At 37.1% G+C, this 18,994-nt stretch overlaps 1 protein-coding gene across 2 annotated transcripts; it reads right to left on the bottom strand.

The window, feature by feature from the left end:
* Positions 1-4,987: 4,987 nt before the first annotated feature.
* Positions 4,988-9,262, bottom strand: LOC113229046 (hypodermin-A-like). Of its 2 annotated transcripts, none has more exons than XM_026462527.1 (4): positions 9,019-9,262; positions 7,922-8,177; positions 6,760-6,957; positions 4,988-5,426 (listed from the first exon to the last, which is right to left on the bottom strand). In XM_026462527.1, the coding sequence occupies exons 1-4, from the start codon at positions 9,243-9,245 to the stop codon at positions 5,181-5,183; spliced, it is 927 nt and encodes a 308-aa protein (XP_026318312.1). In that variant the 5' UTR covers positions 9,246-9,262; the 3' UTR covers positions 4,988-5,180. The 2 variants fall into 2 exon arrangements, with proteins under 2 accessions (XP_026318312.1, XP_026318311.1); XM_026462526.1 differs by having other exon boundaries at positions 4,993-5,426; positions 6,760-7,026; positions 9,019-9,261.
* Positions 9,263-18,994: the final 9,732 nt, after the last annotated feature.

Below are 18,994 nucleotides of genomic sequence, written 5' to 3'. Positions count from 1 at the left end.
AGGGTAGGCATTTGAATTGTATAATTACCACTTAATTTTTTTTTTTTTATAATAACGCTCACAATCAACATAGCCCCGCACTAGGGAAACCCTGTGTCGCGGGTGCCATGGACACACAATTAGACAACCACAAATTACACCCAAACTCACGAGAGAAATAAATGTAGGCCATACAAATATTTCTCCCGGCCCGGGAATCGAACCTGGGACCTCTGCGTGGCAGTCCGGCATGGTAACCGTTCGGCCACGGAGGCAGTTAAAAATTAGAAAAGGATTCAGCTTAAATACAAGTTTTTAAAAATAAAAATTATTATTCTGCATTGCTAAATACCCTCCGTACTACAACAAAAACATCTCAAATAAAATGCAGTAATACACCGCAAAATTCTGCACTTAAAAAGCACTAATGAAATTTTTGGTGTACTTGGGTAAATATGATAATATTCCGTTTGAGTGGTTCTAACGTTTACCATGAAATTACTCCTTAAAGTATAGTTTATAAACATTTATGTATATTCAGGGTAAACATAAAAAACGCAACTTAAGGCCCATTTAGATGGAGAGAGTTTCTCGTCTCGAAGATACGATTATCGAAAGAATATAAAAAAACTTTCCTCGTCTAAACATTTGCGATTATCGACCGTCCACGTGAGCGATAATCTCCTCGCCTTTCAATATAACGTCTCCGTGTAAACAGCACTCGAAAGCAAAAATCGTATTTCGAGTTTCTGTGCCAGCCGTTTCTACCACGAGTGCAGCGCGCGAGGGTGTTTTGATTATCACTGCTTTTCTAAGACAAGAATTAATGGAACAAGAGCGAAAAAAAATTTCAAATAACGGTGAGTGAGTGAGTGCCTCTGTGGTCGAATATAGCGTGGGCAATATAGTATTTAGGGTGCTCTCGTAACGAATATGGCACTCCTTTCTAAATCCAGGATGAAACGTCGTGCCCGCACTTTTCAAATAATGGCAAGTTGGGTATCGTTTTTGAGGTATTTGGGGGTGCTCATTACGAACATAGCATTTATTTCTAAATCCAAGATGGCCGACACGACTTTTCAAGTAAATGTACTTTTCAATAAACACTCCTCACTAACTCCCCACTCACTCCCTACTCACTCCCTACTCACTCACTCACTCACTCACTCACTCACCACTCACTCACGCACTCACTCACTCACTCACTCACTCACTCACTCACCCACTCACTCACAACTCACTCACTCACTCACTCACTCACCCACTCACTCACAACTCACTCACTCACTCACTAACCACTCACTCACTCAGCCACTCACTCACTCACCACTCACTGACTCACTCACCCCTCACTCACTCACTCACTCATCACTCACTCACTCACTCACCACTCACTCCACCACTCACTCACTCACCACTCACTAACGCACGCACGCACGCCCGCGCGCACGCACGCACGCACGCACTCACTCACTCAGTCACTCACGCACTCACACACGCACTCACTCGCCCTATAAATTTATCATAATTGTCAGTTTTGTTTGTGTCAGTAGTTATATAATTTAAAAAAAAATGATAAATCAAAATTATATTTCTATACAGTGCAATGAACTTAATATTATCAGCAGTTCCAAATTTGAATGATTTTTGCGTCATTTCATTATATATCCATAGTCAATACCGCAGTAATCACTGAACTCGAATGGCAATTCTCGCAGTCAAAACGGTTCGAACCGATTTGTACGATAATCGTATGAACTTGAAAAAATGTCATACGAGATCGTGTTTAGACAAGTCGAAAACTCGTAAGCAAGAATCTCCTTACTACATATTTCTCCGTGTAAACAGTCGAGGAGGCGATTAAGTTGCTTGCGAATCTCGTATGACATAATCGTAGGCGAGATTTTAGTTCTTGCCTGAATGTAAACATTATGATACTATAATCTTACGGCGATTATTGCTTACGATAATCGCCTACGAGTTTTCGTCACGAAGCGTGCGAGAAACTCTCCCCATCTAAATGGGCCTTTACGGTATGTTTTCAATAAATAAACACCGACATCACCAGCCCAAACAATAACACACACGATTGTCACGACGTATTTACGAGACGGCTAAATATTGCACATGTTGTTATCGCTTGGCCAGTGAGTGTAATATACTGGGCTCCATATTTTTTAATCATGTGATACTTTTAAATGTAATACACATGCACAAACCGTATTGATCATATTTCTCCATCTTAGGTACCTACTTCAAAAAATTGTAGTCTGTTAGGATTTCTGTAATTTCGAGGGTTATGTCAATGCGCAACAAGCACATAGAAAAAATCGTAGGGTCTGATGGTTTGTTCCGTAGCTTACTTGGGAGAGCGCCAGACGAAGCCGCTGGTTAGAATCCAGCCGGATCTAAGGATTTTTTCTCTTTACGTTAATAATTTTATTGTAAAAAGCAAGTGGAGTATTTTCACAAATAAATATTAAATATCGTGGTAGTAACATCGTTACTTGCAATGAACTTAGCATCTAACATTATCCGCCCGTGTGTATCATATCTACGCCGCGACGTTATGTGCAAATTGCCTCTTTATTGGCTCCAGACGGTGTTATGGTTTCATGTGAGAAACTCTATAGCGTTATGGGTATGTTTAAGGTTTCTATTAAATTTCCTTGAGCAAGTTTTACATTATTCACGGCACTTGGTTTTACAATGATTAACACGTTTCAGGGTAATAATAAACAGGTGTATGTTTAGATTGTTTGAGAAAATTTCAAGTCGAGAAAATGTTACTACGTCTTACACAATTGGAGTTCCCCGTTCCTTTACTACAGTACAGTATGAAGTAGGTATAGTATCTAGACAACGTGCAGGCACCATATTTTTTAAAAAAAGAAGCAAGAGAAATATATAATATATAAATTTTATGTTAAAGGTGGACCGATGACTTGGTTACAGCTTCAGAAGAGATATCCAGCAGTGGACGTCTTTCGGTTGAATACGCTCCTTCTACCGCAAAATGGCGGCTATTTGGTTTCGCAAATTAGAAAAGCATTCAGTTTAAATACAAGTTTTTATAAATAAAAATTATTATTCTGCATTGCTAAATAAATACCCTCCGTACTACCAACAAAAACATCTCAAATAAAATGCAGTAATACACTGCAAATCCTGCACTTAAAAAGCACTAATGAAATTTTTGGTGTACTTGGACAAATATGATAATATTCCGTTTGAGTGGTTCTAACGTTTACCATGAAATTACTCCTTAAAGTATAGTTTATAAACATTTATGTTCAGGGTAAATTTAAAAAACGCTACTTACGGTGTGTTTTCAATAAATAAACACCGAAATCACCAGCACAAACAATAACACACTATAACACACAATAACAATAACATTGTCGTGACGTATTTTTGAAGTTGTGTGTTTTTTAAATGACAGACCCAGGCATTAAAAACTTTATGGTTTGATAGAGTAGTTACCGAAATAGCAATTAATATTAGTTCTTTTACCTGTTATAACTTCGATATCCGATAAATCGGTATAAAATCATCACCGGCACCTCTAGGTGTGGTATGCGTCTACGGCTGCATGTATCGCGTGAGCGGATAAGATAGAAAATATTAACCCTATATTATATAGGTTAAACGATAAGATACTAATAAAAAATTAATGTGTGTCTAGGAATACAATACATGCTGGTAAGCGAAGCGCCTGTCCATAGCATGACATTGCAAAGATCTAAGGGGAAATGCCAATGCACCCATCGCCCTGAGGCATAAATTAACAACTCTCATGTGGCACTGGAACGCATTACTGCTCGCATTACTGTTTGGTGTCAGAAATAGGTAAAGTTAATTAAGCAGTAATACCCTTCCTTCTTTTGCAAAGAGCTCTACAGCTACGAAAATAGCTTCTCATCCGAAGCTTTACACGTACGACTCCACTGCGCAATTTTGTTTTGAGGCAGAGGCCGCGTTATAGCACGGTTTTTGATGGAGAAAATACATTTTTACGTTCCACTGTTCCATACTCTAAACTTCACAGCGCCTTGTGTGATACTACAAAGGAGACGATGCGGACCGTCTATCACGTTCAGTTCTTATTTCCTTTCTATTTATGTCACATCTGTCTGAAGTCAGTCTCAAGACAAGAAATAATCCCTTCTGTCACTTTATAGTTTTATCTTAATATGAACGTTATTGTTTTAACGAAATGTTCGAAGATATTAATTAACCTTGTGATGTCATATAATTTAGATTTACTATTTTTACGTGTTGTCTAAAGCTGGTATTTATTAAGTATTTCTTGTATGTTGACTTACATAAAAGTTTAAAAACTGTTTTTATTTCATAAATTTTTCGAGTTTTTAATTAATTTAAGTCATTTGTTTCCTATTTGTGCTTGTTAGTAAAGAGGGAAAGGATTTGTTTTAAATTAAATATTTGTATCTATATTTGTTGCCTGTACTTTTGAGACGAGATAGAAGTAGGTACAATAGCGTAAAACTTACTTGTTTTGACTTCGATCTCACAAATCTAACGTTTAACGCTCTAAAAGTTACTTTTATATTTGATAATTTTTGAAGATTATATATAAATAAATAAACTACAATGTAAATGTGCTAGGTAACTACACCGATACCAGGCATTGGTGTGGCTATGAAAACTAAAGCAACGGGATCAACTCTTGTTAACACTACCTAACCTAAACTACTAAACAAAAGATCGATTGATCAACATGCGATCACCGCCCTGGGTCTAGGTTGATTCAACAGGTCTCCATTGCAATCCAGCGAGGCAATGCTGCCAGTTTAATAAGAACTTATGAGCCAGTCACGATATAGGGCGGGATGTTGATCCCAGTTTTTATATTTCAGTACCTATTGACGAAGCCTAGTGCAAACATTTAGTTCCAAAGTGGTCCTTCTCATACAGCACCCACAGTGCAAACTGCTGGGCCATCGAAGTCCGTTCATTGAATGGATCGTAAATATTGTGACACTGTGATATCGTTTACAAAAACGGCAATACTGCTTCTTTCATTAGGTGATGAAGAATTTCAACAAAGAGATAAGGTACAGTTTCTATTGTCATTTGTAATCTACTGTCAAGGCAATAATGACAAACAATTCGTTTAGAATTATAATATAGTGATTGAGGGTGAACTTGATATAAAAAAGAGAAATAAAACGCCCATGTCAACTACTGTCATCGTCGTCTAGATCATTCTCGTCGTAATCTTCGTCGTCATTAGCAAAAATCCTATTTTGCTGGTGACTCCATCTATGTCCTCGTACTGTAGCGTGAATCCAGGAACTGATATCATTCGCCGCTACCTTAGTTGCAAATGACGGCCCGGAGTCCAATTCACAGTCTTCAGGTTTGTATGAAGATATCACAGCCCAGAGTATGTTGTTAAGGACTACTGGAGCCCCGATATCTCTCTGAAATTGAAATTAGGGTATAGATTTTAAGACTATGGATGATGATATACATCATATGGATGATGATATATGTAGAATAATTAGTAGGGATATCGTGGTTAGAAACCAGCAAATCGTGATAATCGTTTCACTAATTTAAGGATCTCTGAATCTATTAATATCAAAAACAATTTTCAAAGTGATTATCGAGTTTTTGCCATTATTACACATTGGATATGTAAGAACTTTTTTGTTTATCTAAATCGCGTTTATTTATTTTTTCAAACAAACTAACATTTCAGGCCCCTTGCAGGTCCCATCATCACGACTGACACTGAAAAAACGAATATATGCAATTTTATTCCAAAAATTTGGATTTGTTTTCAATGTGTTGTTTGCGGACTCCCTTAGATGGCCCGATTTGTGCATTGACAGATCAAATGCCTCATTCATGCAATAGTTAGACTGCTAATAGGCCAAATCACTAAACGCTTTAGTCATATTTCGCTCGAACCGCATAATATGTGACTAAAGAATGTCCTGTGCTTTGAAGTCCACGACGTAACAGAATTCCAAATTTTGTTATAGGCACAAAAAGCGAAAGTACACTCATGGAAACAAGAAATCCACGAAAGAAGAATGACTTCAATTGTTTTTTATTTCGGTAAAAACGTTCTGGTTCTTTTTTTATGACAGGTACCAAGTGATAGGATGAACAAGTCGTGCACCTGATGGTAAGCGATACGGCTGTCATACAAAGATTTGAAGTACGCCACTGCATCCGTCGCCCAGAGACATAAGTTGAAAAGTCCCGAGTGCCTCTAATTTCAGCAGTTACTTTTCAAACCTTACTTTTCCTTACTTTTCAAAATCGTGATGCCAAATTCTGCCGCCAAGCAGTAATGCTCACATTACTGCTTGGCGGTAGTTGGGCAGTATTTCTCTGGACGAAATCTTTTACAAAGAGATCTACTGCTACTAAACTGCTACTGGTATATGTGGTAAGTGATTTATATGTACATTAGTATCATTCAATATTTTTTAGCTTTTCTCTAAATGTGATTTACCGAGAAGATTATTTAAATGCCAATCATGGATTTTTTTTGCATAATTATAGTTTAAGTTTTTTGAAATTTCTTTTTCACGAGAACAATTATGGCTTTAAATAAATCTCTTTTCCTAAAACCTACCCATAGCACTTAGAACAATGGCGCTGGAAATCTGTTCAAACACAAAACTTCACAAATAGTAATCTCACATAAAAGCTTCTTACAAGAATATTATGTATTGTGTTTTATGAATATTTCAATAAATAATAAAGCCCAAAAGACTTTGATGTTAAGCCATTACTTACCGTACAAGGCTCGGTTCCTATCGCTGGATCTAAACACATCAACGTTTCTGTATTATTAATGTCCAGTCCTTCCATCTCTTCAGTACATCGTTCAGAATCTGACGGATGCAAATGTGCCACTGACAGTATCCGACGGCGGTTGATTACTTCCATTGAACGTAGCTGCTGCAACTCCTCGGAGTTCTTCTCTCGATTCAGCTTTAATTTGGGAAAAAAAATTCTATCGTGATCTATGAGACGTTGTGGATTGTGGCGAGAAGTCGCCTCCTGTTAATAGACAAATATTATTATGCACCGTTCGAGTACTCGTAATCTACCGATGTTCATTGAGCGGTTGGATTTTGTCGCTTATTTCGCGAGGTATAAGGATGCACACATTCGCACAAACTCGTGGCGCACTCGTGTTATATAACGTCAGTTAAATTGAAGCATTCTCTCGGTGTTTTAAAAATGACATCAAATAGTAAACGTGTTTAAGATTCTTTGAACAAGAGTGCCTCGGATTCAGAATTGTTCACCATTTCATTTCTACTTCATAATCATACTCTCATAATAGAGATACTAATCCGCGATGTTAGTGTAAAAAAAAGATAGTGTAAAAGTATCAGAACGTAAGTAATGCGTTTAACAAAGGTTATTTCATTTTTATGAATTATGTTCACAGCCTGTAAGTGCAATTAAAGTATAGTAAAAATATTAGTGATAGTGCCTAGAAAGATTCAATATATAAAGTTTAGTGATTTCAATACATGAATTTTGTCAGTACGTTGTTCATCTGGAGAAGCAGTAAGCAGCAACTACACAGAAAGCGTTGGAAATCATATTGTAAAGCCCGTATAGCGAAATTAAAAAAAAGAAAAGAGTATTAAAAATACTAACAAAATGAATCGAATAGATGAACTGAATTAACGATTATAAGTGTTCGATCTTTGTATTAATAATTATAATAAACTAGTGGAGTAATTTCACAAAACAATAAAACACTGAATTACAGTGAATAGCGCTGACTAATAATCTCTAGCCAGGGCTGGAACCTATATAGGTGCCTAATTGGGTGACGAAATACTATCATAGATTTCTCATAGATGGCGCAACGGTTAAAAAGTTGTTAACAACGATTATATTTTAATATTAAAAAATAATTTAAACCATTAGCACTTACCGCAGGGCTAGGCCAAGCCGTCACAATAAAATGGGATGCAGTAACTGGTCTGATTTTCCTTTGCAGTCTGATAGGATTCAAATTGTTATTTAACTGAACTGGTCTAGGCAACTTGACCAATGCTAGGTCATATTCTGGTTTGGTATCCTCAAAATATGGGTGAATTTCGAAGAATTTTATTGGTAGAAGTGTACCTCCTTTCTTGAAGTTAATGCTTCCTAACCGTACTCTGATTTCTCGAATGGATTCTCGTAATCTGTGGACAAAAATTAGAATTTTAAGTATAAAATATCTGAGTCGTAATTAAACCAATAACCTGATCTGAAACTTGGGAATATCCTATCTTTAATTGCTGAACCCAATCCAAAACCTATGTAGAAAGTTGTCTAAATTGTTTTAACTGTGAATTTGACACAGGATCTCTTCTTGTACCCAAAGTGCAAAAACTGCTTCACTATAGAGATCAAGGCAATGTCAATGTTAAGTAATTAACCAATCATGAGCCACTAACTAGTCACCTGATTGGTTAACTTCTAAATATTTAATGCTGTTTCTGCGATAAAAGTAATAAAAACAGTGATAAACGTTTATTATAAATGATATAAAACGAAACAAGGTAGCGAATTGCGGCAAAAGTTGAACATTATGCAATCGTTTTTATGAGACCAAAGAAGGTATTCTCTTAATATTATACAGTCACGTGCGACAATATTATGTAATTATAACGAAATTAAAACTTAGTTTGTTTTTTATTATAGTATGATTATTAAATAACGAGGCGATAATTTCGTTTGCCTGGTGGTAAGCGACACGCCTGTCTATAATAGTTGCTATGCCAGTTAAAGTTTTAAATCGCAAAGATCAGAGGAGTACTGCCATTGCGCCCGGTCACTCTATAACATAAAGTTGATAAGTCTCATATACCTGCAGTATTTCTACAGCTAAGTAGTAATATGCGCATTGCCGCATCCCGGTTTTGATGGGTAAAGGCAGTGTCCATCAGCTCTTTGCGATTTAAAGTTCTGAGTGGCACGGCAACTGTTAGAGGTAGACGTGTCATTTATCACCAGTTACTTGTTTTATATAGTACCACTCACAAATATAATGCATCTGCAGCTGTCAACACCCAACTATCATCAATTAAGGCTCCAGCACTGATATAAGAAGATTTCTTTAATATAGCTACTACGTATGGGAAGACACCGTTTTCAGTCACCATTGTATGATCACTTAACTCGTTGTAAGAGTAATTTGTTGGGGCATGATATTTACAGTAAATCTTGGGAATAAATACTAAAGTAATTAATATAAATTTCGGACTCATTTCTTAGAGCACTTCATATCAAACTGAAAGGCTTGTTAAAGGTAACAAGGCTTGTAAATATTGATGATGTTTTGTAAACAAACAAAGAGGTAATGTACGCAACAATAGGAAATAATTTGATTAAGAACTCTAAACATTTACTTAGGAAAAGATTATGGGTTTGGTACAGTGAAATACCTTTGAAATGTTGGTTATGCCAAGATTGGACTCTCATTAATAATAAATTAAGTTAATATTTACAAAATAAGGCACAAAATCGTAAACCATTCAGGTATGGGAAATCCAGCAAAACAAAAGACGGATCGGTTGATTCTTGTGTAAAGTATTAGAATGACAAGCTATCTAAGTGTTCTGTTATAATATCTCCCTATGGTAATTTATTCTGTAGTATAGCAATTGGTCACCGATGGCTTTAACTAGACCAAAGGGTGAACAGTGCTTTCAGGTAGGCACCCACTGGGCTTAGGATGCATCTGGACACTTCTACCTTAAGAGCGTGCTATAAAACAGAATATCGACACACGCGTTGACACTTAACAATATGGGTGCAGAATCCTGTTCAATCTTGGTCCTGAGGTAGATCCTGGGTATCAAAGAAGTTATCTGATTCTCCTGTATATATAATTGTTGTACAATTTTTGTGTAGTAGTAAAGTTCTTCGAGGCCAAAATAAATCATTTGGAACTATATTTATGTCACTACTGGATTCAGGGTATTTTCAAAGGGCTGTGAACTTTTTTGGATATGCAGATATTATCGCAATGTTTCTCTTAGTATTACCGAGATTCTAAAAATTTATTACTAATTATTTGGAATACAGAAGTTTTTTTATGATACCAAATGACGGCACAAACAAGTCGTGCGCCATGTTGTATGCAACACGCCAAATCGTAACTACAAATGTGCTTTCCACAGCCTCAAATCGCACAGATCTGAAGAGCACTAACACAAAATTCCTGAGACGTAAAGTAGGCAAGTCCCATGTGCCTGTAGTTTCACCAACACCTTACACTTCAAAACCAAAACAAAATGATGCTTATTTATATTTAGCGGCAACAACTGGTAGGGTGGCTGTACTTCCCTGTTGAACTCTTTCACGAGCAGCTCTACTGCTACTAGAATGACTTTAGGATCAATAAGAAATCCAGAGTATGTTACGGAAAAGGGAAAAACATCTCCTTTACTGACGATTTCTATTAAACCTCCTATGTATTAATTCACCTCCTCCATTATTGAAAATAAATGAAAAACTTCTGAAAGGTCCAGGCGCAACAATCACCGACAATACATGTTCAAATACAGACAATTTACAAGCGGTTATGTTTATGTTATGAAACGTTTTTCAGCTACCACAAACAATTGTGTGAAATTTACAACAATCGTCGTCATTGGCCTGTTTTATTATTTTTGGATTATGACTTCAATTTACTACATTCTGAAATTATTAGATTTGAAAGGTACCCTCCGTACTACCTTATGAAAAGCTGTAATTTTAAATACTCACCGAATTATCAGAAAGTTCATGCTGATAAAAGAAGACTAAATAGGACTAGGTTTACCTATCCTTTTTTTACCCGGGGGAATCTATATACAGATGTCTCGGCCATGCGGGTACAGGGCAGAAAGTGGGACTGGGCTGAACCTTGAAGGGGAGCAGCCCGACCGCACTAAACTCCATGGGTGTTCCACTTTCCGCCGGTGCATGAGAGGTCGTGACATGGCAATAACGTTTCATAGCCCTTCGGCGATCGTCCATCCTTTGACCCTCCGATGTTCTGATGGGGGAGCAAGATGTTAGAGCCCTCCTTCCTCAACTCCGCATTGGGTCACCCCTGGAACACTTCGAGGGTGCACACCAACCAGGGTACTCTCAACATGGGCGGCAAAATTCCCGTCCACCGACTGAGAGGTCTCCATTAGGTTCACCTATCACAACACACTCCCAACATAGATACACATCATACTGCATTTATTTTATTTAGACATTTTTGGAGTTAAAAAAACCAACTGGCTGAGCAAGACAATTAACAATTACAACAATTACCTGGTCACAATCTACGGAGTTCCCTGAATCATTGGTACTAGTGCAACGGAATTCATTCCAGAGTTTAAAAAGCTCATTTCCCAAATTTATCCTACTGGGAATCGAATTCGACTTCATTATCTAACGCCCACAGGGCAAAATGTTGGGCCACAGAGGTTGTCAATATTACGGATGTACGTAACTATGTTGGAAACTAACCATAAAGGAAACGTTGAAGGGAAATACCTTCAACACCTTCACACATTTTACAGTAATTAGTTCATGTAAAAGATGGAATGATTGAAGATGAACGCGACCACCCCTTGTGAAAATGAATTCACAAGGGGTGGTCGCGTTCGGTTGTTCACTTTCCAAGTAACTTTCACACAAAGCTCGTCTTTTGAATGCGCGTTAGTTTATAAATTATTTTCATATGGCTACCCTGCCAACGATCATCATGTCATGGGAGAAACCACAATTGAGACTAGTTAATCCCGCCTGGGAATCTAATTGCTGTGGTTATTTGTTTGTGGTGAACCCGAACCTTTGCATGGCATACCAACATGGGAATCGTTCAGCCACGGAGGTAGTTAATTCCATAGTTTTTACAAATTTCGATGTTAAAAATCTTTTTTAAACGAAAAAGAGGCAACTCCACATGATATTATTATATATAATATTTATTGTATTATAATATTTTTATGAAAATCTATTCAAGTTCATAAGTTCTTTAAGATCTCTAACAATTTTTTATATCGATTTGTTTCAATGCGATTTTCAAGCAAATTGATTCAATAGAAAGGAAAATCGAAAAGCAAAACTTTTGTAATAATGTCATTCAACTTGAACAAATCTCGATTTACAACACATATTTAGTTGTACTCGTAAATAGATTTTGCCCTCGACTTTGGGCGTTATAATGGGTTTTAAGCCGATTTAAACCGGCTTTAACAAAGCGCCGGGTTACGACCCGGGTGCTTGCTCTTCTCTGAATGTACGTAATTTATGAGTTAAAGTCATAGGTGCAGCGGCCCCTGTGGCAACCATTTTCCCACTGCTAGGTAATTTTATTTTATTGTTCAAGCGAACTTTGAACATTCCACTCAACAGTTCCACGGTAGACGAATGACAATGAGATCAATCAATATTGTCATCAATTGCACAATATTGTAGGAACTCTAAAATCACAATTAATTTTGAATGTTTTTTTCATGACGTTCTACGTAGGTACTATCTCAATTCTTATAAAATAAAAAAGGAAAACAAAATAAAAAAACTTATAACTTTTTTACGAGCAGGTAGTACGATAACCTACTCATTATCAGTAGCAATGGTTTGACATTATCAAAATCTTCATCTTCTGTTTCCGCTTCCTCTACAAGCCGTTCTGATTCGTCGTAACTCATGTTGTGTCTACAACAAATAGTAAAATAATAAATAATTTAATTATTATAATTTAATTATTTAATTATTATAATTAAATTATTAATGTAAAGGAGGGAGGTTCTTTTGTCCGTTGGATGAGGTTACCAAAACAAGCCAAGTGGTTCAGAAGATTTTTAATTTCACCTTGTATGTCGCCAATAAAATTTCATCCTATATGCGGAAGGTCCGGGCAGTTGTTCCCAGAAGGGACTCGACTCCTGGAAACCATTCCGCGAGATGAGGTTTATTTATCGCAATAATCTTTCACCCTATATGAGCGTACGAAATACCAGAAGATCCGGGTAGCAGTTCCCAAGAAGGGACTCAAATTCAAATTCTAATTCTAATTCTAATTCTAATTAAAATTCAAATTCAAAAACTCCTGGTTGTCTTACTGAGCTCTCTGTTTTCTCAGATTTCTCTTCACATTAACAATATTATGTTTAATTTACATTCGAGGGAAAATCTTAACACCGCGATTCAGAAATAACGCCAAATGGGGGCCAGTGCCATCTAGCGGATTCTTAGAGAACTAAAAGTTCACACACACACACAACAATCTGTCTTAAGGTATTCTGTTGTATAAAGCAGGTTTGTTACATTAATTATTATTAATTAACTTATATAATATATTTTTATAATTTATATAAGTATATAAATAATATATAATTATTATTAATTAATAATATTAATAATATTAATAATTTGATATTAATAATTAAATCTAATATTACACAAAATATTGTACTTTTGTAAGTAATATAGTACAAATAACATAAAGTACTCACCCAGGTTTCAATTTTATTTCATGAATTTTTCCGGAACACGATCGGTCGCGCGCGGAATCTGAGACCGCAAACACAAATAAAAACACATGTGCGCTTGCAACGTATGTCACAGGGCTACTAAGGGGAAGTACCTCACCCCCTCGAGGATATCACGGTCGCGCAACCTTTTATTGTTTGTAGTTTTTGTAAAGCCTTTTAAGTAAGCTTCCATCTTATGGGCTTCCCACTGACCTTTAATAATAATAATAATAATAATAACGCACACACTCAACATAGCCCCGCACTAGGGAAACCCTGTGTCGCGGGTGCCATGGACACACACATAGACAACCACAAATTACACCCAAACTCACGAGAGAAATAAATATAGGCCATACAAATATTTCTCCCGGCCCGGGAATCGAACCCGGGGACCTCTGCGTGGCAGTCCGGTATGGTAGCCGTTCGGCCACGGAGGCAGTTATTATAGGCAGTACCTTTGCAATTGGATCTCGGATTTCTTGAGTGAACGTTCGATTCAAGTGGTCTTAGAAGGCTACTCTTCCGAATATATGGCGATAGATTCCGGAGTTCCTCAGGGTTCCGTAATGTCTGCAACTCTCTTTCTGCTGCATATCAATGATATATTAATTCCAGGTACCTTTGCGTATGCTGATGATAGCACAGTTGTAGATAGGTACTTGACCAATGCAAGGGACAGTGGAGAGGAAATACAGTCTTGTCTAGAGTCCATGGTTAGCCGTTTGGATTTGACACTCCAGTCAGTCTCCGATTGGGGCGATGCCAATCTTGTCAGATTTAACGCTACCAAACCGCAGGTGTATCTAACCTCCACAAAATGGAGTCCGTTCGAGCTGACTCCGAGTTTTCGTGATATATCCATACCGATAGCCGACTGCCTCCAGCTACTTGGAATGGACCTGTCATCCAATTTGACAATCGGCAGATACATTGAACCCATGGCCAAAAAATGCACCAAGGAAGCTAGGCATCCTTTCCCAGGGTGAGGCGTTACTTTACACCGGGACAGTTGCTTCAGCTGTATCAAGCACAAGTCGGTCGTGCATGGAGTACTGCTGCCACCTTTAGGATGGCTCTGCTACATATCAACTGGCCACTTTGGATTCAATTGACAATCGTGTCAAAGGGCTTATTGGTGACTCGGAATTAGTGGAGGCGAAGCTGCAAAGCCTTGAAAACCGCCGTAAAGTTGCCTGCTTGTCGGTATTTTACAGGATATATATCGGAGAGTGTGCGATGGAATTACACGATTTAATTCCGCCTTCCCCTTTCCATCACCGGGGGACTAGGCGTGGGCTTGGGTTCCACCCTTACGTTGTGGGTATTCCAAAGATTCACACGAAGCGTTACGCTTCCACGTTTATATGGCGAACGGCTATGGAGTGGAATTCCCTGCCTGCAGACTTGTTCCCTGAACGTTATAACTTGGGCCGTTTCAAGGCGAGAGTGAATAGGCGTTATTTGGGTGTGCATGCTCCATCGTCGACCTCATCGTCACTTTCCATCAGGTGAGAAGGAAGGCAAATGTAGACTTATATTTTATAAAAAAAAATCTACAGCCAACAACTTTTCATTGGTGCAAAGATAGCTGATTCGGTCTATGTTAGTAATGCGGTCGATTGGCGATCATTTTAGTAACTAAACGCGTCTGTACAACTAAATTCTTGTCGAGTAGCTTATAGTAAATGATTTAGTTTAGTTGATCCATTTTCTTTTACAAATTCGGGCATAATGGCGCTTCCACCTGTCTTTTTAGTCAAGTTCTAGCTACCGCAAATATCGTTACGTTGGCGCAAAGATACTACTAGACTACTACGCTGTTTTAAACCCCCGACGCAAAAAGAGGGGAGTTATAAGTTTAAAGACTTTATCCATGTATCTATAATTCTGTCCGCAGCATCATATCGTAGCTCAAAAATAGATGGACTGATATCACAGCGGGTTTTTTCATTATTAGGCTATAATTTAATCGAGACGGTTCTTAGACTTTAAGACTTTTCTGGTTATTCACTAAATGATAACCACTAATTACAGGTTTCTTACCACGATATGATTTCTTTTGGTCACAATCTGAGTACTCTTACACTGAGCATGGAGCGTGTAACCGTTACGAAATATCGGGAAAATAAAAAGAATTCATGTAAGTCAACTGCCTCCGTGGCCGAACGATTACCATACTGGCCTGCCACGCAGAGGTCCCAGGTTAGATTCCCGGGCCGGGAGAAATATTTGTATGACCTACATTTATTTCTGTGGTAAGAAACCTGCAATTTGTGGTTCTTAACTATGTTCGACGAACATTCGTTCAGTTGTTCAGAGATCAAAATCTTTTTTCTCAGAGTAAGGATCTCAGTCATAAAATGAATATTTTACTATCCTGTAGTACCTGGTTGAGTCAAGAAAAATTTTCATAGATTTTTCATAGCTGCTACGGCAAAAAAGCCGTTAAAACCCAAAATGAATGATTTGGAACAAACTTGTGACGACGCTGACATCCTTTATCGTTATCACACGTTTTTATCACCTTTTTTGATGGTGCCTGACCACTTACTTTTGAAGTTATGAATCGTTTTCGAATTTCTTTTCCTTCCACTATTCTTTCGTTGGTTTCTTCCGTCATCACTCAAAGCGAGAGGACATGCCCATGAATAATCGTCATGAAAAACTCTACCTTCTCGTAATTTACTGTTTTAAAATCATTAGATACGCATATAGGCCCTGTTGGGGTAACTGTCTGGAATGTTTATAGACTGACTTGTAGGGAGTGTTTTATACTGTTTGCACCTTTTTACTCTTATTGTTTTTTTTTATGAGACCTAGGGCTATCACGAAACATACAATTTCAATTTCAATTGTTTATTGCATATCACATTACAAATTTAAGATGGAACATTAATTGATGGTACACATGTGACGCCCTGTAAGGGCACAGCAACATCTGAGGTCTAAATTCATAAATCACACTATTTAATTATATTAAATTATTACATTACAATATAATATCATAACATTACATTATTATATACATTATTACATTGCATTATTCTTATTTTTATTTTACACTGCCATTCTCGCATAGAAATCCCACGGTTTATGTCGCTCCTGTGCAAGTCGCATCCTATCACTTAACAACTACGTTGAAAACACTTTTTAAATTGTACCACCATCCAGTTCGGTAAACACAGAGTTAAATATGCCTAAATCAGAAAAAGGTTAACAAGGCTCAATGTCTTGAAAAATTAGCTTTTACTAATGTTAAGGTATATCCTTTTCTACCGCACATTCGACCAGTCCGCTCACGCGATACATGCAGCCGTAGACGCATACCACACCTAGAGGTGCCGGTGATGATTTTATACCGATTTATCGGATATCGAAGTTATAACAGGTAGAAGAACTAATATTAATTGCTACTTCGGTAACTACTCTAGCCAACCATAAAGTTTTTAATCCCTAGGTCTGTCATTTAAAAAAAATAAACTACTTCAAAAATACGTCACGACAATCGTGTGTGTTATTGTTTGGGCTGGTGATGTCGGTGTTTATTTATTGAAAACATACCGTAAGTAGCGTTTTTTAAGTTTACCCTGAATATAAATGTTTATAAACTTAATTAAAATTAAAGTTTAAATACTTTAAGGAGTAATTTCATGGTAAACGTTAGAACCACTCAAACGGAATATTATCATATTTATCCAAGTACACCAAACATTTCATCAGTGCTTTTTGCAGGCAGTGCAGGATTTGCGGTGTATTACTGCATTTTATTTGAGATGTTTTTGTTGGTAGTACGGAGGGTATTTATTTAGCAATGCAGAATAATAATTTTTATTTATAAAAACTTGTATTTAAACTGAATGCTTTTCTAATTTGCGAAACCAAATAGGCGCCATTTTGCGGTAAGAGGAGCGCATCGCGTGAGCGGGTATAAGAAAATATAGACAATATTTTGTATTTTGCGCCGTGCCTATAAAAATCCCTAAATATTAGGGGTTTTTAAAAAACCTAAATTTAAGAAAATTTTATTAAATATCCTTACTTCCTACGTGTCTATACATGGTGATAATTTTTATTGAAAATATTAACTATAGCTTGTGCCATTTCGCATGTCAGTAGCGGTCATTGACACGAATACGGTTTACGCTTTCTCACTACGACATAAGACATACTTTCCAGGGAGACACATTTGCAGGAATTTCAGCAAATTATATCATTATGGTGTACGAATTATTGCTACGTTGAACTATTTGAGCAATGGGATGATTTGCGGCAAGTGGTTCTAAAAATTGTGATTAAAAACGAAAGCAATGGCAAAAAGCAAGCCATCAGAAGAGCTAGCGGAAACTTGCAGCATTTCCCAGGCTTCTGAACAACACAAACGCGCCCGCCCCGTATATCCGCTGCTGTTGAAGGCTTCCGCCGGGAATAGCAAAGAGATATACCTCTTCTTCCTGTCCTTATCCCACTCTAGGTGGGGTCGGCAAGGAGATATAACGTCATATGTAAACGATCTTTGTTTTGTATCTCTTGTATTTGAATCATGTACCCCCAATTACAGTTTAAGATTTTCTTTGTCACCTTTGCTCCAACACTAGACGATCCTTTACATTAACATACTAGTTACTTATAGGGAATCAACCGTTATCATTTACCCTTTGCACCACCATCATAAAAATACAGGATGTTTTTTTTTTCACATCCACAATATTTAAAGAACTATTCCTACGTACGCAATCACGTATGACTAAAGTCATAAAAATGCTTGCTACTGAATGGTAGAAAAATTAAAAAAGATTCATAAATATTTTTAGTTAAAATGGATTACATAGCGTTACATACATTTATGTCAGCATTAACTTTGTTTCAGGTAGTATTTGTGCGTGTTTTTTTCACCAGTATTTAAAAGTTTTTCAATTTGAAATTTATTATTATGTGGACCGAGCCCATCTGTTTTACTTTCGCTTAAGGCTAGGCTGCAAAATTCGTAAGATCTGTTGAATCAGCTCAGTTGGTGGAGCGGTGGAACTTGTTTTACATACAGATTGACTTGTCAACTTATGTCTCAGGTTGATAGGCGCAATGGCTCTGCCCCTCAGATCTTTGCGATTTAAAGCCTTGAGTGGCAATTCAACTGTCATGGATAAGTGTATCGCTTACTACCAGGCACACGATTTGTTTGTCCTGTCAGTTTGTGTCGTAAAAAACGCCTAGATTTAAGTTTTTCTGTTTGTACCAATTTCTTAGTTAGTGTAGGGTTTAAGTAGCGACATTAAATATTCCCAAAATAATTTAAAGCAGTTTTGGGTTTATATTATATACTTTTATTTAACGCACTGCTATTACAATAGTGTTGTAACTCAAAATATGTGAAATTAAACATTAATCATTACTGAACGTAAAATACTCTTCAAATACGTCACACGTCAAACGTCTACACGTCAAAAAAGCCGTCGTTAGAATATTGTAAGAAATAATCAAAAGATATCCACTTC

Source organism: Hyposmocoma kahamanoa, unplaced genomic scaffold (genome assembly GCF_003589595.1).
Source record: "Hyposmocoma kahamanoa isolate Upper Pololo Valley unplaced genomic scaffold, ASM358959v1 270, whole genome shotgun sequence".
Classification (NCBI taxonomy): domain Eukaryota; kingdom Metazoa; phylum Arthropoda; class Insecta; order Lepidoptera; family Cosmopterigidae; genus Hyposmocoma; species Hyposmocoma kahamanoa.
The sequence above is the reverse complement of the archived record's forward strand: the minus strand, read 5'-3'. Positions and strand labels throughout refer to the sequence as shown.